The following is a 26,823-nucleotide window of genomic DNA, read 5'->3' as shown; positions in this document are numbered from 1 at the left end:
AAGGAATAACTTGTTATGGAGGTTGTTCACAGAGCTGGGGTAAGGAGTCCACCACACACACACACACACACACACAACACACCACACACACACACACACACACACAAAACAACACACACACAACACACACACACACACAGTGCTCGTGTGCACCGAGAGGGGCAACGTTGATTTAGGGCATTATCAGAGGCACAGAGGACAGAGAGAGAGAGAGGACGGAGAGAGATCGAGAGAGAGAGAGAGGGGTGGTGGGGGGGTGGGGGGGGGGAGGAGTCTCCCCTGACGATTAGGAGAGCCTCCACCTTTGTGATTCTTTTATCATCCACGTGAAGATGAGTGTCATGCCCTCCTTCCAGCCAGCTGTGAGGGGACTTGCCTGGACTCTGGGGGTAGCAGTGTGTGTTTTGTGTGTGTGTTTTGTGTGTGTGTGTGCGTGTGTGTGTGTGGTGTGTGTGTGTGTGTGTTGTTGTGTGTGTTGTGTGTGAGTGAAAGACATGCACACCTCTTGTGTGCATGCGAGCATGTGTGTGTGTGTGTGTGTGGTCGTGTGTGTGTGTGTTTTGTGTGTGTGTGTGTGTGCGCGTATGGCGCAGGCTAGGAGGGAGAGGACATCGCCTGAGTGTGAAATGCGACGTGGAGGATCTCATGTCCATCCCTCGTGCCCCAAGATTTCAACACACACACACACACACACCACACACACCTGCATCTTGAGTAGTTTAGAGCCAGTCCCAGTCACTGTTAAAGAGAGAAAGCAAGGAGGCGTGTGTATGCATGTGTGTGGTGCATTGTGCAGTGAGTAGGTAAAAAGCCCAGTGAACTACTACTCTTTTTGCAGAAGTGTCGCGTGGCTCAGTGTGTGTGTTTTGGTGCGTGTTGTGTGTATGTGTGAAGAAGAGACTAAGAAGCGTAGCACGTGTGTGTGTGGTGAGTTGTGTTGTTGAAGAGATGCGCGGGTGTGATGGATCTTTTTGCGTTTAGTATTTGTAGTACCCCGGAACAGGAGAGTTTGAAGGCAGTGTTTTGGGGACTCGCAGGGGAATGCAAACTCCATGGGATTCCCTTGGAAACCTCCGACTAGACAATGGCTTGAGGTATGGATGACGGCTTTTATCGGCTTGCTCCGGCTCACACACACCAATAGGACATGTATTCACAAAGACAAGTGCAGGCAGTTGGTGTAGATCAGGACAGGGCGGTGAGGATGCAGACTTTAGGAGAAAAGAAAATGTTTGTGTGTTTTATGGATTAATACCTGTGCATTTGAGACTTTGTCGTGACGAGACAGTGAGTAGGACACGTCGATAGTGGACTTTTAGAGTAGTTTTGATGTTGACTTGCAGATTTTTGATTTTATCCATGTTTCTTCTTTGGGAATGTGCTACGCGTAGCATTGGAATTTTTTTTTAATTGTACAATACCAAAACTCAGTGTCCATTGTGGTTGACTTCCGTATTATAACAGGAAGTGATTGCAACAGTTCTAGTGGCAAATGTCCAAAAACACATGCGATCTGCAAGAAGTTTCATCAAATAATAAATAGAATACAAAATTGCAATTTAATTCAAGAAGGAACTAACTGTTTAAAGAAACGTGAATCAGACTCTGCCATTTGATAGTAGCTTTGGGTCATTGACCGCTTTCCTGAAAGGTTACAGCCCAAAAGCTTTCTGTAACTTTAAGTCGCTGTGAAAAAAAACACTCAGTGTGGACACAGATTGTCCTCGCATGCCTTTCCAAGAATCCGGGACAACTCCCAATAAACAATACGACAGCTTCAGCACAGTCAAGCAAGTCGGGCCCCCTCAGCAGGGATGGATTCTCCTTTTCCCTGTTTCATTCTCTTTTCTAAATCAGGCTTTTCCTTGAGCTACTTTGATGGATTCTCACGACTTCAGTTAACTTCTTATTTATCGGGTTTTATTTTATTGTATTACGTCTAGTTGATCTACCTGACCACCACTTACACCCTGTTGAGGAAAAAAAAGTCCAAACCACTCCAGTTCTCACCTGGGCCTCATTCACCCGTCGTCTGTCTGCTGTCTGTCTCTCTGTCCGTCTGTCTCTCTGTCTGTCTGTCTGTCTGTCTGTCTGTCTGTCTGTCTGTCTGTCTGTCTGTAGCTTTCTGCCTGTTCGCCACAGCCTATTGGAATGTAATTTAAGAACAGCCTAATGTGGAGTTGCAGCCAAATGTAACAATTAGCTGAGCTGTGTGTGTGGTGGTGTCGGTAGCGGCAAAACCTCTTTTCCGCGTGTGTGTGTTACAGTACGTATGTGTGTGATGTGTGTGTGTGTGTGTGTGTGTGTAGACAGCCTGCAGTTTAACTTCCACAGCCATATGAGAGAAAACAAATTTAATGAAGGAAGTCAAAGTCCGTGTTCAACAGATACAGTACTGTCTAAAAAATCCAAATGTTTCTTTCTTTATGTTTCAGCCAATTGCAATAATTACTGACTTATGTGTTCACCATATTTTTATTTTATTAATGTAAATCAATTAAATAGAGACACCTTTTATGTCATATGCCGTCTTTACTGTTTGAACCTCACGATAACGACAATGTTTATACTTAAAAACTTCTAAAAATGCACTGGTACAGCTGATGGATTGCTATGGTAAATGATATTTAGTAAGTATTTAAGCTATGTGAAAGACATAAATAGACCTATTTTTGATGTCAAACAAGTAGCATTTTAAATTTAAATTGCAGAGCAGAGTGAGTATTCATTTTGGTATGTAATTGTTAAATCATATAATAATAAAATAAAATCTATTATTATATTAATAATCATAATATAATATCACAACTGATTATTGAGTTTTGTTCAAGCCTGCCATCATTTGGCATGAGGAGTCTTTTTTTGTCCCTCACATTTATGTGTCTCTAACAGGTGCCTTTTTCATTGTGTGAGAGGCCATTACTCCGTGATCCATAAAAGTGATTTAGATTTATATGTGGTGTGTGTGTGGTGTGTGTAGTGCGTGTGGTATGGTTTGTTAGAGAGAAAAGAGTTGCGTATTGTGGCTTTCCTAAAACACTCGTCTCCCACCTCTTTATTCCTGTTGCCATCTCACTCTTTCTACCTCAACTATATGTGGATGGCTCTCTGTACTTCTTTAGTGCTGCAGGCCCCGGGGCGCGCACACAACACAAACACACACACACACAATACAACACACACAAAACACACACACACACACACACCACACAACACACACCCACACACACTCACACACACACTCTCACACACACACACAGGCCGACAGGAAAGCGAGGCATAGGGTCCCTGCTATCTTTAAGGGTTGCACTTCGCTGTGTGTGTGTGTGTGTGTGTGTTTTGTGTGTGTGTGTGTGGTGTGTGGGTGTGTGTGTGTGTGGGTAGTGTGTGTGGTGTGTGCTGTGTTGGTGTGTGTGTGGTGTGTGTGTGTGTGTTTGTGTGTGTGTATGTGTGGGGTGTGTGTGTGTGTGTGCGGCAGTGCGACTCTAGCCTGCCAGCCTCATGAGCTTCTTAGGTTCATGATGGTCCATCGGTGCGCGGATGAGACGGGGGGGGGGGGGGGGGGGGTGTATCTGCTCCAGCCTTTTAACACTCCTTCAGCGTCTCCTCGAGCTGTGATCCGCCCTCATGGCCCAACTCCTAATCTTAACACCCCAAAAAACTCAACACACACACACACCACACACACTCGAAAGCCACCCTTGTGTTGCTCTGCCGCTGCACCAAAAGTGTGTGAGGATTTGTGAGCAGATGTGACCAGATTGTCAAGAGGCAGGCGAGAGGAGAGGGGGAGATCTGATAATCAGAGCGTAGCTGGGAGCCAAACTCTCAGAATCAGTGTACTAACGGTTCCCCTCATTTACGTCCTCTACGAGCCCAAACACTCCCTCCGAGTTCCTACACGGGAAGAACACACACCACACCAGGAGCCAACCAAACTTTGGCTCGCCCTCTTCCCTCACTCCCCCCCCCCCCCCTCAAACCACACCCCCAATCCCTCTCCCCACCCTTCCCCCACCACCACAGCTCGTTGTCTTTAAGATTTTTTTTTTTTTCCTAAAAGAAGCCAACTCTTTTCTCATGGATATTCAGGTGAAAAGATCTGCAACCTTTTTATCTGCTTGGTGTTGAGAACTGTAGTGTGTGTGCGTGCGTGCGTGTGGTGTGTGTGTGTGTGTGTGTGTGTGTGTGCGTGTGTGATTGACTGCTGGATGAGTATGAAATAGAGTTTGTCCATGCTGTCTTGGGCTGTATGGACTCTTAATAGGTCTCAAACACAGCCTGTCACTACTTGTACTCGCTCAGGCTTTCTGGGTTTGTCTTCTCTTTTCAGGTCCAATGGCGCAAAGGAACACTCATGGCTTTAGTTTTTTTTTTTAGTTTTTTTTTCTATTTAAGTGATTTGAAAACCTATTACTGACATGGAGTTCACTCCAAAGGAAGCTGTTAAATGAAGCACCAGGCGGGATGGGTTTTGTGTGTGAAAAAAAAAGTCAAATGTTGGAGTAAGACTGGTGTAAATCGTTTTGGAGAACATTTCCCAAGTGAGGTTGTGTGTTGTGTGTGGTTTTTTTTTTTTTTTTTTAATCTGGTGCTGTGTGTAAAGTGCTTCCTCTTTCTCCGCGGAGTGACTTAAATCATACGCGGGGCAGATCACGTGCCTGCCGAGAGCTCATGTATCGTACCTCACTTAACGACGCTTGTCGGTCAATTAACTTTTATACTCTCGCTGTCACATGCACGGCCCGGTCCCAGGCGTATTACATGAGGGACTTTTGTTCTTTGCTTGCAGACGCACACCACAAACACACACACACACACACACACATATACCACAGAGCCTTTGGCCGCGGTGGGGCCAGGTGTATTTGATGTAGCCAGGGTTTTGGCGCTGAGGTGGTTCATGGTGGTTGCCGGCGGTAGCAGGATAATCTGAGTGGTAACAGAACACTGTCACTCCCACCAATTCCGAGTGTTCCCTGTGGTGTTCCGGGGGATCAGATAGTTATTCCTCTGTGTGTGCGTGTGTGAACGTTCAGCTCTTCAATCGCGTGCCGCAGTTTGTGTTTGTGTGTGTGTGTGTGTGGGTGTGGTGTGTGTGTGTGTGTGGTGTGTGTTGTGTGTGGGTGTGTGTGGGTGTGTGGTGTGTGTGTGTGGGTGTGTGTGTGTGTGTGTGTGTGTGTGGTGTGTGTGTGGTGTGCGTGCGTGCGTGTGTGTGTGTGTGTGTGTGTGGTGTGCGTGTGCTGTGTGTTGGTGTTGTTTTTTTTAGTGGTCGCTCAAAACATGTGTCGCCCTAATTTCAACAGCTAAGCCGCGTTAGACGCCATGCTACATTGTTGTTTTATTAGCCTATCACATGTCATTTCCTCATGACTTTGAAGTTAATGTACGAAAAGTTACTTAAAAATTTTTGCACATTTCAATCAGTTGCACTTTGTTTGTTTAAATTTCTGGTGTGGATTGTTTTTTTACCGATTAATTCGTTGATTGCTTTTACGGTTAATAAATCCAAATTTTAAAAAAGCCAGAAAATAGAGAAAAGTGCATCCGACCGCCTTAACAGACTTTTTTGTAACCACTTTTTTTGTGAGCATCAAACTAAAATCCAAAGACATGACCTTGTGAATGATATAGAACAGAAAATAACTCGTAAACCGTTTATTGAAACATACTTAAATTACTTTTCCCACTTCATTGAGCGACTAATAGATGACTTTCGAACAAAGCACGCTTTATGAAGGCTTTATAAATTGTTACTACTTGCTTATCATGGTCCAATAAATCATTTACTAAGGCTTTATGATTAGACTATGGGAAGAAGGACGAGGCAAAAAAGATTCAACCTCTCATCTAGAAATATTTTATAGATCTTTATTATAACTGATCTAAAAGCATTAGTTAATTATTCTCCCATAAGAATTCATGCATTTAATAATTGTGAAACACTTAAAAAAAAAAAAAAAAAAAAGCCTAGTATCCCACTAAGTGAATGTAGTTGTACATTTGAAGGGTGAACTGTGGAAAATTAGTGCCTCTGATCCTGGAAACTAACCACGCGAGCATGGGGGAGTTTGCCAAAATTCCTAATAAGAGAAGTAATGGTGATAATAATCCCAAAAAAGTATAAACCATAACAATCCAAATCTTAATCTCAGTGGTTTTTTAAACATGAGGTGTTACTCCTGTCCAGCAGAGCTCCCAGTCGGCTGCATCCAGGAAAGGTTTTCCAGATGTTAGTTTAATTTGTACAAGTCAATGGATGAAATGTGTGCCATGCAATTCGGGGATTCTATTTCCCATCAGGAAAACTCTCACTTCCCTAGATTTCCCTTGCCTCATCATAGTTAAGTGATTGATGGCTGATAGTAAAACCTCATCTGCTCTCCCCGGCCGTCACTCGCTCCCATCGCCCTGTTGTTATTCACTCTCTGGCACCAGCAACGCTTGTTCACCATCGAGTGTCAGTTTCTGCCGGCCAGCTGCTAATTGATCAGGTTCCAGCGTGTTAGGCCAACAAGTCCCGTCCTCCGAAACTGTCTCCGCCAAACAGCTGTTCACTTCTGCCAGTCTCTAAAGCACCGTGGCTGTTCAGGACATATTGCAGATTTAAATTTTAAGAGCCAGAAAGAAGGATTTCATTTCTTTGTGTGTGTTGTGGTGTGTGTGGGTGTGTGTGTGTGTGTGTTGTGTGTGTGTGTGTGTGTGTGTGTGTGTGTGTGTGTGTGTGTGTGTGTGTGTGAGAGAGAGAGAATCATGGCTGCAGCCCAGTGGAGGAATGCAGAGTGTTCACTTTGACCAGACCGAACATTTTCTTTTTTTTTTCTTTTTTTTTGGGGGGGGGGGCTGCAAACTAAATGTATTTCATAGTCGATTAATCTGTCCATTATTTTCTCAATTATCCTTTTAGTTATAAAATGTCAGATAATGGTGAAAACCCTAGATATTCAGTTAACTGTCACAGAGGTGTGAAGAAATGAGAGCATTTCACATTTAACAGCTGGAATATGTAAACTTTCATAAAAAAAAAAAATGACTCAAACCTATGATCATCAAAATAGTTGGCGATTAATTTAATGTTCACAACAATTGATTAATCAATTTATCTTTGCAGCTTTCTGTTACTGTCTTAGAATGCATACTGTAGTTATATTATGGTACATTATTATTTATACTATATCCAATATATTCCATAGCTTAAAAGTCACCACACGTTATATTATTTCAGCATTGTAAGAAAGGAGATGGACTGGACAGTGAATTTTATCATTTCATGAAATCCAGGACACTATATGTTAATCTGCCATGCATAGTAATAGTTAAATTTGCTAGAATCTGAATCAAATCCAATACAAACAGCCGTTGGTGTCTCCTGGGTTTCTGGTGGGAAGGAATCGGTATGCACACCGAGGATGGGTCGTCATGGTACAGTATGCAAACACTGTATGTTGGATGGTTGTCCGTGCCTTCTTCACCTCACACTTTTCTCTTTTCCTAACTCCCTCTCTCTGTCTTTAACCTCCCTCCATGGCCCCATCTGTCCATCCCACACAGCCTGCCCTCTGAGTGCGGCCCTCCCAGCCCAAATGCGTCTGACCGCAACAAATACAAACCGAGGGATGAGGGCTGGCTGCAGAGTCAAGACGTACACGAGGAGACTGATATGCTTTCCACTTATGGGGGGGGGCGGCGAAATAAAGGTTTGCAAAACGATTCGAGCGACAAGGCTGTAAGGTTCATAGGTCAGGAGAAAAAGGTTTTTATTTGATTTCACAGATGTGCTTTGTAAAGAGTATTTCCTTCCTCCAGATATTAAAATCCTATTATTTTGCAGTACTATGAACTTAAATCCATTGCTTCAAGCGCATCTCCCAGTCTTCTTCAGCAGACGGAGTGTGTTTTCGGTTGTCACGGGGTTAGTTTAATTGTCATCACATGACATAAGAAACGACGAGTTAATTAGATTACGATCAGGTCAAGAATGAACAGAAACGGAGAAGCTCTGAGCTAATACAAATGTTGCTCCAACATCGGGTTGCCTTCAATTATTACTGTGCGCTACAGGAACTCACAGTGAGGAGGTGGGCGTTTTGCCCAGGTATTGCCTTTGAGGCTAGGCCCCCAGGAAGTGCACCGGGCCTTAGCAATTGACATAGCGGACCAAACAGTGCGTGGCAACACGACCCAACCGTCGTGGGATGCCTTGAACCCTCATAGGGTTACATGTAAATCACTGAATATGTTCTTGTGGATATACAATTGGAAATATTATTTTAAGTTGCCCAGCCCCTGCAAAATTACTTGTTTCTCTATCTGAATTTAATCCATTCAGACCGATAACATTTGGAAGGCTAGAGCCGCACCAAAATCATTGAAAGCTATAGAGCGTAGTTTCAGTTATCCCCATGAGGAATTCAAGGTAATGACAACACTGTGGAGCATTCCCCCTAGTAGCCAAGGAGGACACGGAGGATTAAAAAAAACTTGATGGACTCTTCAAAGAGGTCCTTACCATCGCTCGATTTTCTGCTCACAAATGTCGTCGGACGACCGTTTTCTCACACTTTGTATCAACTTATTTTGGCAATGGCTTTTAATGTACTTAAAAGGTTATTCCCCATTGAAGTTAGCAGAGCACTAAAAGGGAAGTAGCGGCTCAGCCGAGGAGGTCCTAGTGTGCCTGCTCTACGGGCCGCGTAGTGAGGAAACAGCGCCAGTTTTGGCTGTGATGTCGCCACTGGCAACTGTCATGGAAACAAAGGGAAATGAACGAGGCGCCCCCAACGCTGTGTCCAGGTCTTAAACACACCCCTGTTGCACCGGCACAACTCGCTCGCACTGTTCCAGTTCCTTTTGTTCATTGTTGGCTCACACTGGAAAGGGGACAACCTTTGGTGTAGTAAAAAAGTAAAAATGACACTAAAAAAACAATAACTATAAACAGCCAATTAAGGGCATTTCTATTTTTAACATTAATACGACTAGGGGGTGGGGGGGAATTGAATCGGGAAAAAGGCGTAGAATCGCGATATTTTCCGTAGCAATACAGTATGAGCACCAAGTATGGTCTTTTATATATGTGTTGGTCAGTTTGTTGCTTGACAATCCCATTGTGCAGCAATCAATTGAAGTGATGTGAACAAACAGAGAAATATATCTGACAAGTTTACTTTGGGGACTCATTTGAAATTGGGTGAAAATAGAAGTTGGAAAAAATGTAAGAAATTGCAATATAAAGCAGAATTGCAATACGTTTAAAATTGCAGTAATTCTTATCGTGGCATAAGTATCGTGATGATGTTGGTATCGGGACCATCCCACCCTAACGAGTTATGGTAAAAACAAAGGAAATTAATGTTTTTTGGGGGGGGTTGCATGATAATTGGGGGGGAAAGGGGGGCTGTAACCACCCCCCCCTCCACCTGAAAATTACACTCTGCCACTTGTACGTATTGGACAACGCGCACTGGAGAGGCATGGGTCCTGATTCGAGGTGTGTGTGTGTTGGTGTGGTGTGTGTTGTGTGTGTGTGTGTGTGGTGTGTGTGTGTGTGTGTGTGTGTGTGTGTGTGTGTGTGTGTGTGTGTGTGTGTGTGGGTGTTGGGAGGCGGGGCCGATGTGTTGCTACACTGTTAAACACCACTGATATAAGAAACAAACACTCTGCTAGCTTTGGCTTCCAACAACACTGACCAGCCGCATCGTTTGGTGCAATTAGTCTTCTTGTCAGCGACGTCAGTGATGCGTGCGAACAGCGTGGCTTTGTTGTGACAACAGAGAGAGAAAGGGATGGGGGGGGGGGGGTTTGGTGACAGAGAGCCACTGCTGCCTCCGCCTGCACTGCCATGTTTCCTTCTTTCTTTTCTTCTCTTCTTCTTCTCCATTCAGTTTATTTAAGAAAGGGACATTGCCAACGAGTATTTGTTATTGGGACTCTTGATGAAGGTCAAGAGGAAGTGAAATGTTTTCATTAATAACGTGTATGGCAGTGTGCGTGATTCTTTTTTTTTGTGTGTGTGTGTGTGTGTGTCATTTTCCAACCCACTGCATGAAAGAAATGTTTGAATGTGTGATTCTTTCTTAAAAAGTTGACCGTGCAAACCAATAAAACGTGTGATATGCATGGGCTAAAAATGACAAAAATTAGCAAAAAGGCTATTTTTAATCTTGAGTTCCTGGCTAATCTTAAGAAAGGCTTTAAAAAATTCACAAAAAAATCTCCTTCTTCTTCTTTGTGTCAGGAACTTAGAAATGGATTGCTTATGAGGATGAACGTGTGTGTGTATGTGTGTGTCTGCGTGCGTGCACTGATGAGGATGTATATTAGGGGGAGCAGCAGCAGGAGGTTTGTGAGGCCCACAGTGGATGTGGATTAGCCTAATTGGGCCGTGTTGGTTCTCGGGTGTCTGTAATGATGGGATTATGTGTGCTGAAAGATGAGCAAAAGGGGGTTCCTTACACCTCACCACTGTCGGACGAGGCTAGTTAGCCAGCCGGAGATAAAAAGCCGACAGAGAAGGGCGATGGAGAACAAAAAAGCAAAGATGTCACGGGACTGAGGCGCAAAGCTGGCACGCTGTGTTTCAAGGCAGGTAGTGCCGCGCCTTCCATCGGGTCAGTTTATCCATCCTAATGATGAGAGGATACTGCAAGGTGAAATAACGTGATCCCAGATCTCAAGGACGGGCCAGCATGGAGCGCAGAACCAAGCATCTGACACATGAGGTGGGGAGGAAGGGGGGAGGGGGAGGAGGTCCCCTACCCATCCGCAAACCATTCCACACACCCACCCACACAGTTTTTTCTTCTTTCTGCGCCCGTAGTGAGTGAAGGAGTCGGTGAGGAGCTAAGCATGCCGCTCATTTACTAAAACCCACGATCATGCATATTAGATGCAGAAGGAGAGAGGTGGCGTAGCGCAGCCACTCTGCGCTTTTCCAGCATGTAGCACTAAACTGTAGCTTTGATCATAAATCTGATGATGCTTTTCCCTCAGTTCCTGGTGTGTAAATGATTTTCCTTTTTTTGGTCCAAGGCAGACAGAAAGAGAGAGAGAGTGAGTTGTATAGTGTATCAGTGAGTGGAGTCCTCCGCAGGGTCGCTGCCAAGTCAGCAGTACCACAGAACTTAACTCATTACTGCCATTCACTCCTCACTCTGAGGCTCTCCGTGGGTCTGTCACTCCCTCTGATTTCCGCACAGTTCGTCCTGAAAAGATAAAAGCTCAGCAGAAGGGCTAATGGACATTGTCCTCTGACCTTTGTGTGTGTGGGTTTGTGTGTGTGTGTGCGTGATATAGTTGCTTTATTTTCACATGCTGCCATTTAAAATAGTTTATTTTGTATATTTGTGGACAGCAAAGGAAGAGTGGTATTGTACCGCAAAACATGTTTCCTTACTGTGCATGTGACAATACACTTTATTTAAATGTGTGTGTGTGTGTGTGGGTGTGGTGTGTGTGTGTGTGTGTGTGTGTGTGTGTGTGTGTGTGTGTGTGGGTGTGTGTGTGGTGTGTGTGTGGTGTGTGTGTGGTGTGTGCCTAACCCTGTGTTGTCCTCCCGGGAAAAAAATGAAAAAAAATTGTAATTTTTGGTAATTTTTGAATTGTGTCCCTTTTCCAATTTTTTTTTAGTTTTTTTCACTAACACCACCTTCCTAGTTTTACTACTTTTTGAAATTCATGGTCAATAACCCTCATTTATATAGCATCATACCTAATATTTGAGTTAAAATGCAGAAATGATGAATTATTTGGACTAATAGTTAAGATCAGAGGAATGAAAGTGATCAATTGGATTTGCAAAGAGCGTTAGAGGGAATCCAATCCATTTTTTTATGGTAATTTGGTTATAAAGAAACCCACATTTCAGATATGGACATTTTTTAAAGGGGCAAATCTGACCCGAGGACAACAGGAGGGTTAAGCATTGATTGATTAAGATGGTTTTGGTCGAGGTGTGTCTAAGACCTTTTGTTGTAGATGTACAGTAGATAGAACCTGTCCTACAGCACTACTGACACACACACATGCACACAAAATCACACACCTGCGCTAACGCTGCTCTCACAGAAGAAACCAGGCTATGAGTGACACACGAAGACAGAAATATTCCTGAATGGAGCTCTGCTCTTTCTTTCCGTGGGCAACTCGGCGGTTGTACATATTTCATGGTGCGGTGTGAGATCACACTCGCACACACACTCCGATACTCCTTTGGTGCACAGACAGGGGGAGGTGACAGGGCAGATTCTGTATTAGTGCTATTATGTTGGATTTATACATATTTTACCTACCTTTGGAATGATGCAAAATATAAAAAGAAAGGCATAACAGCTCACATCTTTGATTTTGGGAATTTAGAAATGTTTTGCAGCCCAAATGGAACCTCCACCTTTTACACTTTGCAGCTCAATAATAGCCATATATCGTTGCACTGAAATAAAATCCAAACACATTATTTTACTGATTTTATCAAACATACTGTAGCTAGCTTTTACATTGTTTTAAGAGTAGAAATTAGCCATAGTAGTTTTGTATTTTAACATGATTTTTCTACCAGGATTTGTGAAATTTTGGCTGCAATTTAAGAATCGAACGCCACAATCTTCTAATCTAAGACCTAAGATTGTACCCAAGATCTCAAAGTTTACAATATCAATATATTAATATATATCAATATCAACAATATCATTTCATATCACTAGTAGGGGCTGAATTTGGTAACATGTGAATGTTTGCAATATTTTCATTTTATGAAATGCTGGATCCAAAATAATTGTCTGTCTGGGGTTTGAATAATTCATTCAATATATAAAGTACATCAGCTGCTTAATAAAACTGTTGGAAGAAGAAAATACAGATGTTTTACTGACACTGTGAGTTTAATTTAAAAGAGCATTTAGGATGGTAATCAAGTTCTGAGGGCTCAGCAATTCCATTAACATGATAGGGTGTGCTGTGAGGTATAAAAACAGGAAGTATTTTTTTTGTGCTCATTAAACTAAGAAAACCTGTGTTTTTGTGTGTGACCAGGCTATCTGCTGCACTTTGGTGAACTGTAACTGTGACAGCTTCAAGTCGGGGAAGCTAAAGAGGAGGCAATGTGAAAACTGCAAGCATGGCTGGGTGGCACACGGTAAGAACTCACTCTGCAAAGACACTCAGCTGAGGCTCTGTTTATCAATATGAGTTTGAGTGTTAGTTGTTATTTTCAGAAAAAGAATGCATACCTTATCACTCACCACTTGGAAAACATTTAAATGGGAATGGCATAAAAGGCAAAAAAACAAAATGAAAGTAGAAAGAAGAAAGTAAGGCAAGAATAAGTCAAAAATAGGAATAAAAACTTCAAAAAATACACGGTAGAAAGAAGGAAGGCAACACTAGGGCGACAAAAGTGACATAAAATTCAAATAAGTGACAAACTTTGAAAGAAGTGACAAAAACTTTGACAAAAGCAGGACATTTTTTTGAAAAAAGAGACAAAAAGTAGAACAAAGTAAGGAAGAAAGTCAAGAATAGGTCAGACAGAGTGACAAAATCTTCAAAAAAAAGGTGGCAAACTTCAAAAAACAGCGACAAAATCTGTAGAGACAGTAGAAGTAACTACAGCCTTGTAACTGACAAACATTCAACAAGAAATGTCACGTACCCCCTGCAAGTCCTCCAAAGTGTCCCCAGGGGTACACGTACCCCCATTTGAGAAACACTGGCCTAGAGAGATGAAATGAAAAGCGTTGAGAGTGTGTTCTGTGGAGGAGCCAGAGTCACCGGGACACTTCAGGGACACAGATGTGACTAATAGGTTAACTTTTATTGTGACTTTATTGTTTTTGGTCACAATAAAAGTGTCATGTCTTGGCTATAAAGTCCCAACTAAAGTCCCCAGTCCTGTGCCCTCTGCACCTTTTTATTTAATTTGGAAATTTTACAGAAATAAAGAATGCTGTCTAAGTATCGACTGTATGGAATTTAAAATTAAAATCAACACACTGGGCCATTATAGGTTATTGTTGTAACGACCAAAAAAATGCATGCATGGACAGCATTACAAATAAGAAAACATGTCTTTTTTTGTTTTTTTGAGAAATACCATCATTTGGAAAAACACTATTGTTATTGTTACTGCTGTTGTGGAGCCTATCAGTAACTGTTAGGTTGTTTACACTCATTTCAACTGATGTCTCAAACATCTGTTTACTTTTCCCACCCGTTTGATTCATCGTCATCATAAAGGTCCCATGGCATGAAAATTTCACTTCATGAGGTTTTTTAACATTAATATGCGTTCCCCCAGTCTGCCTATGGTCCCCCAGTGGCTAGAAATGGTGATAGGTGTAAACCGAGCCCTGGGTATCCTGCTCTGCCTTTGAGAAAATTAAAAAGCTCAGATGGGCCGATCTGGAATCTTCCCCTTATGAGGTCATAGGGGGCAAGGTTACCTCACCTTTCTCTGCTTTGCCCACCCAGAGAATTTGGCCCACCCATGAGAAAGACATCATGGCTTTCAGATACAGTATTAGAGGACCACTAAGGTCTACATAAAAGAGACTTCAGATACAGTATTAGGGGACCACTAAGGTCTATATAAAAGAGACTTCAGATACAGTATTAGGGGACCACTAAGGTCTATATAAAAGAGACTTCAGATACAGTATTAGGGGACCACTAAGGTCTATATAAAAGAGACTTCAGATACAGTATTAGGGGACCACTAAGGTCTATATAAAAGAGACTTCAGATACAGTATTAGGGACCACTAAGGTCTATATTAAAGCCTCCAAAGAGCACCATGTCATGGGACCTTTAATTTAGTGAAACAAATTGATCTGCTGATTATGAACACACATTTATTTAGGAGTAGCTGCATCTCTGCGTAATGAACTTGGATTTTTTTTCACTGCTGCCATTTATTATTCACACTGTACTTTTTCAGGCTTCGTCTTGAACTGTTTTTGCATATTTGCACGTGTTCGTACTGTCAATGTGATTACACTGTTTCTGTGTGTACCATTATGTTCTTTATGTGTATTTAATGTAATTCAAGCCTGCCCTGTCAAAGACAAAATTCTGTCCCTCGTGACGGACAATAACGTTTATCTATTATTCATCTTGTCTTATGTCCATACTGTATTATGTTGATATAATACAATACAATAGAATTTGTACAATCCATTTGAAACAATCTTTTTTAACTCTTACTTCACCTCTACTTAACGTTTTTATTTCTTACTGTAGCTATGTTACTCTACGTGACTTTGTACTCTTATTGGCTCTTTTCTTACTCTTATTTACCTTGAATTTGACTGTGAGCAACTGCAGCTAAATTATATCCCTGAGAAAATCAACAGTATTCTGATTCTGAATACAATGAAAATGAAACTGTATTCCCTATGAATGTTGAATTGTGCATTATTTTCTCCACCGATGTAGGATGTTCCGAGTACACACAGCTATAATGTTTTCTGATTTTGGGTTTATTGCAAATACCATTCCAGTTTTCCCCTTTAGATTTGTATAAATCATATCTCTAACTGGTCAGCTGTTCAACACAGCCTCTTTTTAATTTGACAGAGTGGGAATTTGAATTTGTAAACACACACTCAAACCACACGTTTTTTTTTCCACAGCAAAAGTATCACTTTCATTTTTTTGTCACTTGTTTCTTTGTTTTTTAAATTTTTTTGTTTTATATTGTAAATTTTTATCTATTAGATTTCTTTTGCTTACATTTATTTACATATAACATACTTGTTCTAGAATCCCTTGTTTCTCTTTGCTCAGTCCAGGGTGGAGTTTCATACAAATCTAATCCTGTAAACTCTGTTGTGTGTGTGTGTGTGTGTGTGTGTGTGTGTGTGTGTGTGTGTGTGTGTGTGGTGTGGGTGTGTGTGTGTGGTGACTGTGGTTGGGTAGTGCGTGCGTGCGTGCGTGCGTGTTCTAGCCCTGAGTAAACTGAAGGTGCACCACATGTACCAGAGCAGCCAGGTGGAGATCGTGCACTCCAACGTGGTGTTTGATATCTGCAGCCTGATGCTGTACGGCACCCAGGCCATCCCCATCCGCCTCAAGATCCTGCTGGACCGCCTGTTCTCCGTGCTCAAGCAGGAGGAGGTCATCCAGATCCTCAACGCACTGGACTGGACCCTGCAGGACTACATACGGGGATACGTGCTCCAGGTTAGCAGTGCCTTTGTCGTTGATTTCAATGTTGAATGTGTTCAATGAAAGAATGTTGGCAATGATTTCCTTCATTTGTTTTAAATTCAACAAGCAGTTGGGGGGGTGTCCGTCTCAGGTCTGTGCATTGAGGACAGAGCAGGAGTCAGAAGCTAGCCTAGCCTAATATAAAGGAAACAGCTTTCCTGGCTCTGTTCAAAGTTAAAAAAAAATACACCTGCAAACTCCTCTAAAGTTATGTGCTGGTGCTACTTTTTTGGCAAAGAAAACACCCGGGTGCAAAGACTATGCACAGCCTCCTGAAGCCTTGTTGTCACAGTGAGGTGCTCAGGTTTGGGACCACTGGGCCTGTACAGAGACCAAAACCAGAAGCTTTTCATATCTGGGAATGGGTGCTGCAGCCAGAGATGCTGCAAAGAACTGCTGGGAGATAGAAAAATCTCAAATTTGCAGAAATATCACAAATAATTAGTTATATACTGTATGTGTTCATGCACATGGGTTTAATGTACACCATGTGCAAGAGCCACAGAGGTGTTGGTAGGCCTGTTTTGAACTTTGGACTACAGCGTTGAGTTTTCTCAATCCTGCTTCTGTGACCATTCCTGCCTGCTCCCGCTGTGTGTGTGTGTGTGTGTGTGTGTGTGTGTGTGTGTGTGTGTGTGTGTGTGTGTGTGTGTGTGTGTGTGTGTGTGTGTGTGTGTGTGTGTCTGCTACAGCCCGCACCACAAACATTAGATTGATTTGTCAATAGAATGATTGATTTTATGTCCTCTCCTGTCCCACAGGAAAGACTGTGTAGCATTAATAAAGATATGCATATCTGTTGGTAATACGTAGCATAACTACGTTCTGGAGCAAATTTCCATTTGTTACAAGTGCAATAATTACAGTTATTCTCGTGCAATAAGGGAAAAGTGACTTTGCATTCATTTAGTTATTACACTTATCATTTTAGAACATGTGTTGTTGGCTGGCATTTGTTTAGCTGGGGCATTGTAACAGATTTTATTTTAGTCCCGTTGATTGGATCCCTCAGGTTGCCGTAGGAGAAAGGGGCAGGAAAGAAAGAAAGAAAGAGAGGAAGTAGGGGAGGGTTAATAGAGCGTTTGGCTGGTGTTCAACTGGATCAACTGTGTACGTTCATTATTTCCTTGTAAAACCTAGCTAGGCGAACCTATGAACAGCCGGTTACAACACTGATCAGGAGCAGCGCTCCGAAATCCCAGGACCTACTGTCTATTCTCGGACCACCCACTCTTTTCCCCACAGTAACGTTAACACAAACCACAAATCCCGATTTCTGTTCCAGATGCAGTCCTCTACTTTGGACAGTTAGGCTAGCTTTGGCTTGGTTTCCACTGCCTCCAGTCTTTCTGCTAAGTTACTTTGACACATTCTGACCCCAACTCTGTGCTTAACAGAGTTTGTGTGATTGATATAAACTCTTGTTATCCAAATCTCTGAAGAAATTTAAACTATTTCCCAAAATGAAAAGCGATTCCTTTAAATATGAAAACAATTCCAACGTAGCATGGGGTGTAATTCATCTCAGGGTGGAGAAGCTTCTAAAAACAGCCTGGAGGCCAATATGCGACCCTAAAACTCGGAGTATGAGTGAGCGGGAGTTATATGAAGGGAGAGACAGAGGGAATTTCTGAGGAGGACAAGGGAGGAGGAGGAGGAGGGAGAAGAGTAGTCAGTAAAGCATGGCTGAAGACAGCAGAGAGTAGGGATGTGATGTAGCGACCAATGCCATGAAGTCTCATGGTACCCCGCCTATGCAGCCGGCTTGATGCCGTAGTAACACCAGCTCGGGGATGTCTCTGAACTGGGCCGGGTACATTTGTAAATATTATGTCTTTTGCTTCAGATTTCCTCTCAAGCTGGAGCCAAGCCGGCCGAGGCCTGGGCTGCAGGCACCGCGTCAGTGTGAGCTCTCACTTCGATTAGTACATCATCAAGTATTCAAGTTGGGCTGCGTTTAATTCATGTTAGCTCATCTAATGGCCAACGTAGAGTCAGAATCCTCGACAGGCGCCCAATGAATGCTCTGTGATGAAATATTAATCACGGTTACGGCACGAAGCCGCTCCTCACTTTCAAAGACACCCAAACTCACATGTGATTACTGCTGGGCTCAGGGAGAGAGGACCTGCTTGATCAATGTGAGCCGCCCTCTGATCAGTGTGTGTGTGTGTCTGTGTATGTGTGTGTGTGAGTATTTATTTTTGCCTGCCTTTGGGAGTTTGTATATGAGTGTACGTGTCTGCTGGTATGCTTTTTTGCACGTTCTCCCCAGTGTGTGTGTGTGTGTGTGTGTGTGTGTGTGTGTGTGTGTGTGTGTGTGTTCTCTGACTGCTTCTGCTGATGCAGAGTGAGTAAATCCATATGATTTAAATGAAGAGAAATGACCTGCAAGATGAAACACCGTGCGTCTGTGTAATGAGGCTTCTTTGGATTCTGCTCTGCCTGCTTGTATTAACACTCCATCTGATTCCTTTATTTAGTTGCCGTGCCAGTCTGCTTTATAGGGTGTGTCATCTAAACCACTCTGTGAATACATATGAGCAACCCAACAGACACTTATAATGCTAATGATGAAATTGCTCGCTCTCTCTTTTCTCTTTTTTCACGTTCCCTCTCCGTCTCAATCTATTTCATACCCCTGACCTCTCCCCTCACCCGTACCTGCAGGATGTAGCAGGGAAGGTGCTGGACCGGTGGGCCATCATGACGTTCGAGGAGGAGATTGCCACACTGCAGCAGTTCCTGCGTTTTGGCGAGACCAAGTCCATAGTGGAGCTGATGGCTCTGCAGGACAAGGAGGGTCAGGCAGTGTTGGTTCCCAGCACCCGCACCAACTCAGACATCCGCACTTTCATTGAGCGCAACACCCCACACACTGCAGCCAACCTCTCCACATCCAAAGTAGATAAGCTGAGCACCAACAGCATGCACCACTTTGAGAACTTTGTCAACAGCATGGCCTTTATGCTGCCCTTCCAACTGTTAGGCTCTGTTCCTGCTCCGTTTCTGGGCTCACCAACAGGGGCCCAGTCGCACCACCAGCAACACCAGCAACACCAGCAGCACCAGCAGCAGACTCAGAGACGAGATGATCAGGGTCGGGATGGTCTAGGAAGGGACAATCCCCTCCCGCTTTCCCATCCTCCAGAGAGCAGCCTGCTAGGTTCCAGCTCTGTCTCATTCACTGCTGATCTGGACCAAAGTGGAGACAAGCCGATGGACAGCCTCTCCACCACCACAAAGATCGAGGCAGAGGACTTCTCCACTAGTGACAACTACTCGGATGGGCCATCCACGCCGTGCACACCCTCCATGAGCTCTGACGTAACCCAGATGTCACCCGAGGGCAAGCTGCGCTCTTTGGACAGGAATGGGTGTGGCGGTGGAGGAGTCTCGGGAGGAGGTGGGGGAGGATGCTCTTTGAAGAAAGGTCGGGTATTTTGCAACGCCTGTGAGAAGACATTCTACGACAAAGGCACGCTGAAAATCCACTACAATGCAGTGCACCTGAAGATTAAGCACAAGTGTACCATCGAGGGCTGCAACATGGTGTTCAGCTCGCTGCGCAGTCGCAATCGCCATAGTGCCAACCCCAACCCACGGCTACACATGCCAATGAACCGCAACAACCGGGACAAAGACCTGCGGGGCAGCTTGTCTGGTGATGAGAGCTCGCAAGGAGAGAAGAGATCTGAATATGGAACCCCCATCCCTGTCTGTTCTGCAGAAAGCCATAAGTCAGTGCCCAGCTACATGGTGAGCCATGTCGACACTGGCTCGAAACTCCACAGCAGCTTGTTCCCCAGCATGGGCCAGAGTGGCATCCTCTTCCCTAACTTAAAAACAGTACAGCCAGTCCTGCCTTTCTACCGCAGTCTGGTAACTCCGGCAGAGCTTGCCAACACCCCAGGTACACTACCCTCCCTACCTCTGTTATCCTCCTCGGTACCTGTCAAACCCATCACGGCCCCCGATAACTGCATTACAGACCCCATACCAAAGAAAAAGTCTAGGAAGTCAAGCATGCCAATAAAGATAGAGAAGGAAGTGATAGAGCGGGATGAGGAAATGGACAAGGGGAGCAGCTCTGAGGACGAGGCTCCTTTACAGGACAGGAACAAGGAAGATTGTGACGGACGCCGAGCAGAAGGGCATATGTGCGCAAGACAAGCTAGGGAGCAGAGGCAGGAAAGAGGGGCTTTCATTAGGGAAGAGAAGGAAAGGGCGGGCGCCAAGCATCTGTTGGACCAATCCTTAGACACAGAAATGACAGCAAGGGAGGACAAAGATGATGAGCAAAGGCAAGTTGAAACAGGGGTCATCACTTCTGCACCCTCCCCCTTCCAAGACATACTGATGGAGAATCACTGTGACAACAACTTACACTGTCAGGAACCAAATGGCAATGAAGAAAGGGAGGACAGGGAGCTCAGATGGGACGAGGGTGAGCACAGGCTGACTAACGGGGGCGGTCTCCAGCTCATAGAGCGCCAGAGAGAGGGATTGGGATTGGACAGCTGTGTAGACGATAACAGTGACTCAGGTATGTCTCACCTCGACCCCAACGCTGACCTGCCACACCACTGTGAGATCTGCAGTAAGACCTTTAAGAACCCGTACAGCGTCAAGATGCACTACCAAAATGTCCACCTGAAGGAGATGCACATGTGCACCGTGGACGGCTGCAATGCTGCCTTCCCCTCCCGCAGGAGCCGAGACAGGTGAGAGGCAGCCATCTTTTCTTTTCTTAATATTCCTGAGTGTGTTATTTGGATTGTTGACAGATGGAAGCCTGTGCATTAATCTGTTTCTGAAGAATTAATATCCCAACTCTTGGACGTTGCCATTTAGCTCATTCAGGACATATACAGTTGGCATATATATGTACAATATGTATATATATATATATATATATATATATCCTCATGGTTCCGCTTAGCAGAAACCCTGTTTATCTGCAATATAGCAACAGATCAGTGGATCTCAATCATGTGCTACTGAAATAGAGCTGGGTAACACCAATAATTTCCCTATTTGATTCTGTTTCACAAGGTCCCGATTCAAACACATTTGTGATACCATTCAATATCAATTAGGTTAGGCAAATTTCAGTTACGATACCAATTTTGCTTGGACATCAAGGATATTTTCAGAGAACCTATGCTTTAAAATTACTGGAATTGTTGCGTCTCTGTAAATTATAGTGTGGTATAGACCTACTCTATTGTACTCTAATTGTCTTGAGATGACTCTTGTTATGATTTGATACTATAAATAAAATTGAAAAGAAAATTGAATTAAATTGTACAAGCAAGAAGCAACCCTCAAATATTTTTATATAATGCACCAAGCTAATGTTTAAACCCCAAAAGTGAGTCAATTCACCACATCCATGGTAAAAAGTCATATATTAAAGTATATTTTATTGATCAATACTCAAACAAATATTGATTTTAAATGAAGAATTGATCATTCAAACCCAGCCCTATGCTGAAACATGCAAACACTTGGACCCTTATGATCAAATTATACTTTCTGCATTTATGTAGCTGCAGCCACACCGGAGCCGCGCAGACTCTGCAGACAACACATGGACAGTTGTCCTCACTTGTATGAACATGTGCGCATATGCAGACACTAAATAGTATATGTAGTATAAACAGTATAAACTTATTATATGCATGAACCTGACACTGTTCTTTTCTTTACACTTCATCTGTTAACAATAAATAATGTGGCAAAAAAAGAAACAACAAAAAACCGTTGACTCTCTAATCATTAGGGTGACTTATAAGAGACATTCTTGCATTCATTGCTTTGGCATATTAGGGTGGGCATGACCTCATTCATTTAAGTATGGCTATAAGAATGTATATTTTATGTGATTTTAAGTTTTATTGGATGAAAGACATTCACCATGTGGTGTAATACATGTATTGTTGTTGTTTTTTATCTACAGACACAGTGCAAATTTGAACCTACACAACAAACTGCTGACCAAAGACTCATTCAGCCCAGCCAACACGCTATACTTGCCCTCATCCCACTGTAGAGACAGAGCCTCTGTTGGCCGGGACTACTACCAAGACCAGCGGGACAGAGATCTGCCCCATCGAGACCCAACTAGCCAAACCTCTGTCATCTTCCGAGGACACAATCGCATGGGTCTGGTCTTCCCAATGAGCAAAATGTCTACTGCACCAACCAGTGCTGAGACATCTCCCTTAGGAGAAATGGAGGGATTAGGAGTAGGAGAAGGGGGTGGAAATGGGGACGAAGGGGCAGTCTTGGACCTGAGCACTTCCTCCTCGGCCCCACCTCGTGGAAGCAGCAGTGCTCGATCTTCCTGGGACTCAGATGGTGCCGGTAGTGAGGAAGGGGAAGGGATTGAAGAGGATGAGGAGGCTCTCCCCATGGAGGACAGTGATGAAAGCTGCGATGGGATCGGCATGGGGAGGCCTGGGGGCGAGGAGTTGGTACTCGGGGAAGAGAGGACCCTGGGCTGCATAGGGGGAGGACAAGGCGGGCTTCAGGGAGGCGGGGGTGGATCTCCCATAACCTGCCACGTCTGCCAAAAGGTCTACAGCAACAAGGGGACCTTCAGAGCCCATTACAAGACTGTCCATCTGCGGCTGCTTCACAAGTGCAAAGTCCCTGGCTGTGACACATCCTTCTCTTCTGTGCGAAGCCGAAACAGGCACAGCCAGAACCCGAACCTTCACAGGAACCTAGCCGTTAGCTCAGGTGCCACGATAGACCAGGAGTAGGGATTTCAGCTCATCTGCCAACATGACAACATATGCGACATTCCCTGGTTCTAATTGTCATTTTGTTGTTGTAGTTGTTGTTTTTGGGCACCTAAAGAAGGCTCACCAATTAGCACTTTTTTAAATTCCATACCGTGGTCCAATTCTTTTGTCATATTTTGGGAAAAAGAAGAGAAAAAAATAAAGTACAATAAGGAGTTCATTTGTTGTGGCAAATGCATCTTCCTTTTGTAACACATCAACGTGTAAAGCCTAACCGAAACAGACAGTACATTAATTTTCAACATTGAGCACTGCAACCCTCCAGTCTTAATCTTATGTTTTAACACAGTACTGATTTTTGTTTTGCATTGGTTTGCCTTACGGCCCAGTTTAGACCTTACCAAGATTAATTTGTATTAACTGAATTTGTCCCTGTGTTGTCCAAAGTGAGAGTTGATCCATGAAACTGTTTCATGCGAGTTATTTCATTCTGGTGTTTTTCTTGTCAGATATCCATATCTTCCCTGTGAAGCTGTGCATAATGTATTGATCAAAAGCAGTAGTGAAGTAACCTCTACACGTGTCATTTTCATTCATTTGGACAATAGTTTTCAAAAATAGTCTTTGTTGAAAAGCTATAGTGTTGTGAGCTTGACCAATAAGTTATTGTGTGGTATTATATATGATCTGTCTTTACTGTTTAGGTTGTTGCATACTGCTAATATTGACCAAAGATTTTTTCAGCCCACAGGTGTGTCAGGAAACCCCTTCGATGTGTGTGAAGGGTTTGCAGTATTAAAAGGGCCCATCCAATCTTCTCTCATCTACTTTGTGATTAACAGCAGTATTCAGGGGTGGGCTCTGTTGTAAGATAAAACAGAATTCACCCAAACAAAACAGAAAAAAACAGCTTTTGACTGATCTGGGTGAAAAGAATATCTTGATTTTGGTGGAGTTTTTGTAAAGAAATCTGCTCATGGGACTAGACTTGATTAAGGTATTGCTCTTGTATTGTTTGTGTGGTTGCTTGCAGTATCCTGACTGACTGGACAAACAGCAGGAATAGATTCTGTGTCTGGAGGCTAGAAGCATGTACTGTGAATAAGTCAAACACTGAGAAATAATAATAATTAAAAACAAATGCAATTTATAATAATGGCCCCACACTAGAGCACACCCTAAAAAGAACTGGTAAACAATATGTTTATTGAACTGTATATTCTGTGAATAGAGTAATTTGTTATCTGAAAGAAACCAAAAAATATACTGTATAAAATAATGTCACCACTAACATTACATGTGTTTTTCTTTTCTCTTTTTGTGAATGAACAAGAGCATTGTGTTGTACATTATGATTATTTCCCCATGGTCTATTGTTCTGGTTTTGCTCTACAATCTGCATATTGTTTTCATTCTGTATTTAAATGGAATGGGCCAGATTTAAGATCCCATTTATTTGTTGTTTGGATTTGTTAAAAAAAAGGAGCAAAATCAGGTGTTCGTGTTTCCTTTGATTTAATGTTACAATATTCATTCCAATTAAATAAAAAGCCATATGTTTGCAAGCCTCACTCCATTCAATTTTATATCCATTAGTAGCACAATTGTTAGTTGTATCATTGTGTAATATTAACCAATTTTGGCACACATTTGCACATTTCAGGGGTGCAGGAGAGCCAATATGAGCAACACATCATAATCTTATGTATGTTTTAAACATGTTGAAGTACACCAATGCAAACAAAGGAAAACAGAATTGTCGCCTTGCTCATCTCCGCAGCAGTATCATCCGATCCAGGCTGACTCCCTCGGGTCCTTGTAAAACTCAGTAATAGGCGGAGCAACAATGATGAGCGTCTAACAGACACACATAGCGATCGACTGCTGGGAGGATAACCTACAGGCTTCACTGCAGAAAATATTCCCCTTAACAAGTCATTCAAAATAGACATGAAATGAGACTAAAATTGAGGTTTTTCACACTTATTAAGGCCTTGATCAGACTGCCTGCGTAACTCCGTTATTTGGCATATTCAGATTGTTATCCAGCTAGATTTCTAGTCAGGACAACAAAGAAAAAGGTGGTTTGAAATGCTATTCCAGTCGGATTTCTACAGATGTGTCTCATTATTGATGCTCCGGCCACCCGTCCCACGGGAACGCCTACACAGCCGACAGTGCTGACTCTGCCACCTTTGCCAGGCAACAGCCACGACACGGTGTCAGTGGCGGCATTGAGGAACTCACAGTTCTATCAGACCACAAATAAGATGGATTAGAAAGCTAGCACACCCATGCGATCTCTCCGCCTTCCTTTATCACGGCTTGCAGGCTGCTTCTTTGGAAGAATCGGTACGGCGGATCCGGAGAGGTAATCTCCTGGCAGGGGGGAAGAGAGCTGCTTGGGCTGATTTTGTGTAGCACCAAATATGGTGGAATTAGCACGCTAGCTAGCTAATTGGTAAGTTGCTTAATAGTTAGCTAGTAGGGTTGGGAATCACCAGACGCCTCCCGATACGTATCATCACAATACTTATGTCACAATACAACATTATTGCAATTTTACATATTGCAATTTATTACATTTCACACTTCTAATTTTTTTTCCACTTTTCTTTAGTTTTATGCTGTTTTTTCCTTAGGATTAGTTTATATACTTTTTTCATATACATGCCACATACATGTGTTGCAAACATTTATTAGTTACAAATAACTCACAGGACACTTGGTTCATTTCACATTCGTTATACTTTATTTAGTTGACCATACAGAAGTATCTTTTTGGGAGCGCGCACCATTCGTTACTTATGGTTTGTCATTCTGTTTGAATAACTGTTTGTTTTTGAGCTTACTAGTGTGGGATTCCCAACAGGAGGGGTCTAGGAAGTCTGCTGGCTTAAGCCTCATGTAGTCCTCAGGTCAAATTTGACCCGTTTTAAAAAAAAACTGAAAATATCGGATGTCAAAATAAATGCCAAAAATGTAAAAAAAATTAAATAAAAATAAAAACATGTTGGGAAAAGCAACAAAAACAATGGAAAAGAAGCCGTCAAAAACACCAGGAGAAAACTTTAAAAACTTAGAAAAAAGTGTCCAAAACATTGAAAAAGTGACAAAACGCCACTCCTCCAATTTGGAAATAAGTGACCAAAACGGTGAAAAAACAAGCAAAAACTTGGGAAAAAACAGTTAAAACATTGAGTTATGGACAAAAAAAGTATTTGTTATTGGGGTTTATAGGGGAGGTGGTCTAATTGGACACTACCACTGATTGTTATGTCCGGGGGTGGGGGGGCGTAGCTTTATTCTCTCCTTAGATATTTGGGGGTTTAGATTTACGTTACATTGAGTATTATTGTTGAGTTAAGGTTAAGTAAAAGTACATTTCTTTTGGAATAAGTTTTTAGGTAGGTTTTGCTGTTATTTGTGGTTTCTGTTGTAGTGTTATTGTTAGTCTCCCCCTGTGTGTCAAAATTGTTCTGATTAGCCAATATATAAACTCGCCTCTGTTTCTTTTGTAGTAGGCCAGTTGTATTTTTGAGTGTTATGGTCAGGCCTTTAGTTACCGTCTGGTTGTTTGACCTCTTTTACGGGCCAAAAAACTTTATCTTCATTTGGTTGTAAGGATTTTTGGGAAATAAAAACCCTTACTTTTGAACTTCCCTTGTGACTCCTCTTGCTTAACTGCTTGGTCCATAAACTGACAAAAAATTGATACTTGGCGCTTGTGTATACATACAGTATTGCTACAGAAAATATCAATACTATGCTGTATTGATTTTATTTTTATTGTTTCCCCCACCCCTAGTAGCTAGCGTTGCCACCATGCTTTAATGCCACACTGATTAATGTTACAGAAAATGAGCTA

General features: G+C 42.8%; 1 protein-coding gene and 1 long non-coding RNA gene across 5 annotated transcripts in view; one reads left to right on the top strand and one right to left on the bottom strand.

Annotated features, from left to right (window-relative positions):
- Positions 1 to 24,079, top strand: part of bnc1 (basonuclin zinc finger protein 1) — a 60,981-nt gene extending 36,902 nt beyond the window's left edge. For 2 of the 4 annotated variants that reach the window (XM_032537410.1, XM_032537413.1), the window contains exons 2-5: positions 13,030 to 13,132; positions 15,941 to 16,176; positions 18,874 to 20,927; positions 22,166 to 24,079. In XM_032537410.1, the coding sequence (XP_032393301.1) occupies positions 13,030 to 13,132; positions 15,941 to 16,176; positions 18,874 to 20,927; positions 22,166 to 22,973 (3,201 nt within the window). In that variant the 3' untranslated portion in view covers positions 22,974 to 24,079. Of the gene's footprint in view, positions 1 to 1,086; positions 1,095 to 4,023; positions 4,093 to 13,029; positions 13,133 to 15,940; positions 16,177 to 18,873; positions 20,928 to 22,165 lie in introns of those variants that run through there. The other 2 variants (XM_032537414.1, XM_032537412.1) reach the window with 2 other exon arrangements.
- Positions 13,632 to 21,189, bottom strand: LOC116702900 (uncharacterized). Its single transcript, XR_004335282.1, has 3 exons — positions 21,177 to 21,189; positions 20,532 to 20,533; positions 13,632 to 13,710 (listed from the first exon to the last, which is right to left on the bottom strand). It is a non-coding gene; the product is annotated as an uncharacterized LOC116702900 (long non-coding RNA).
- Positions 24,080 to 26,823: the final 2,744 nt, after the last annotated feature.

Source organism: Etheostoma spectabile, chromosome 15, assembly GCF_008692095.1.
Source record: "Etheostoma spectabile isolate EspeVRDwgs_2016 chromosome 15, UIUC_Espe_1.0, whole genome shotgun sequence".
In the NCBI taxonomy this organism is placed as follows: Eukaryota; Metazoa; Chordata; class Actinopteri; order Perciformes; family Percidae; genus Etheostoma; species Etheostoma spectabile.
This window is presented reverse-complemented; position numbering and strand designations above follow the sequence as displayed.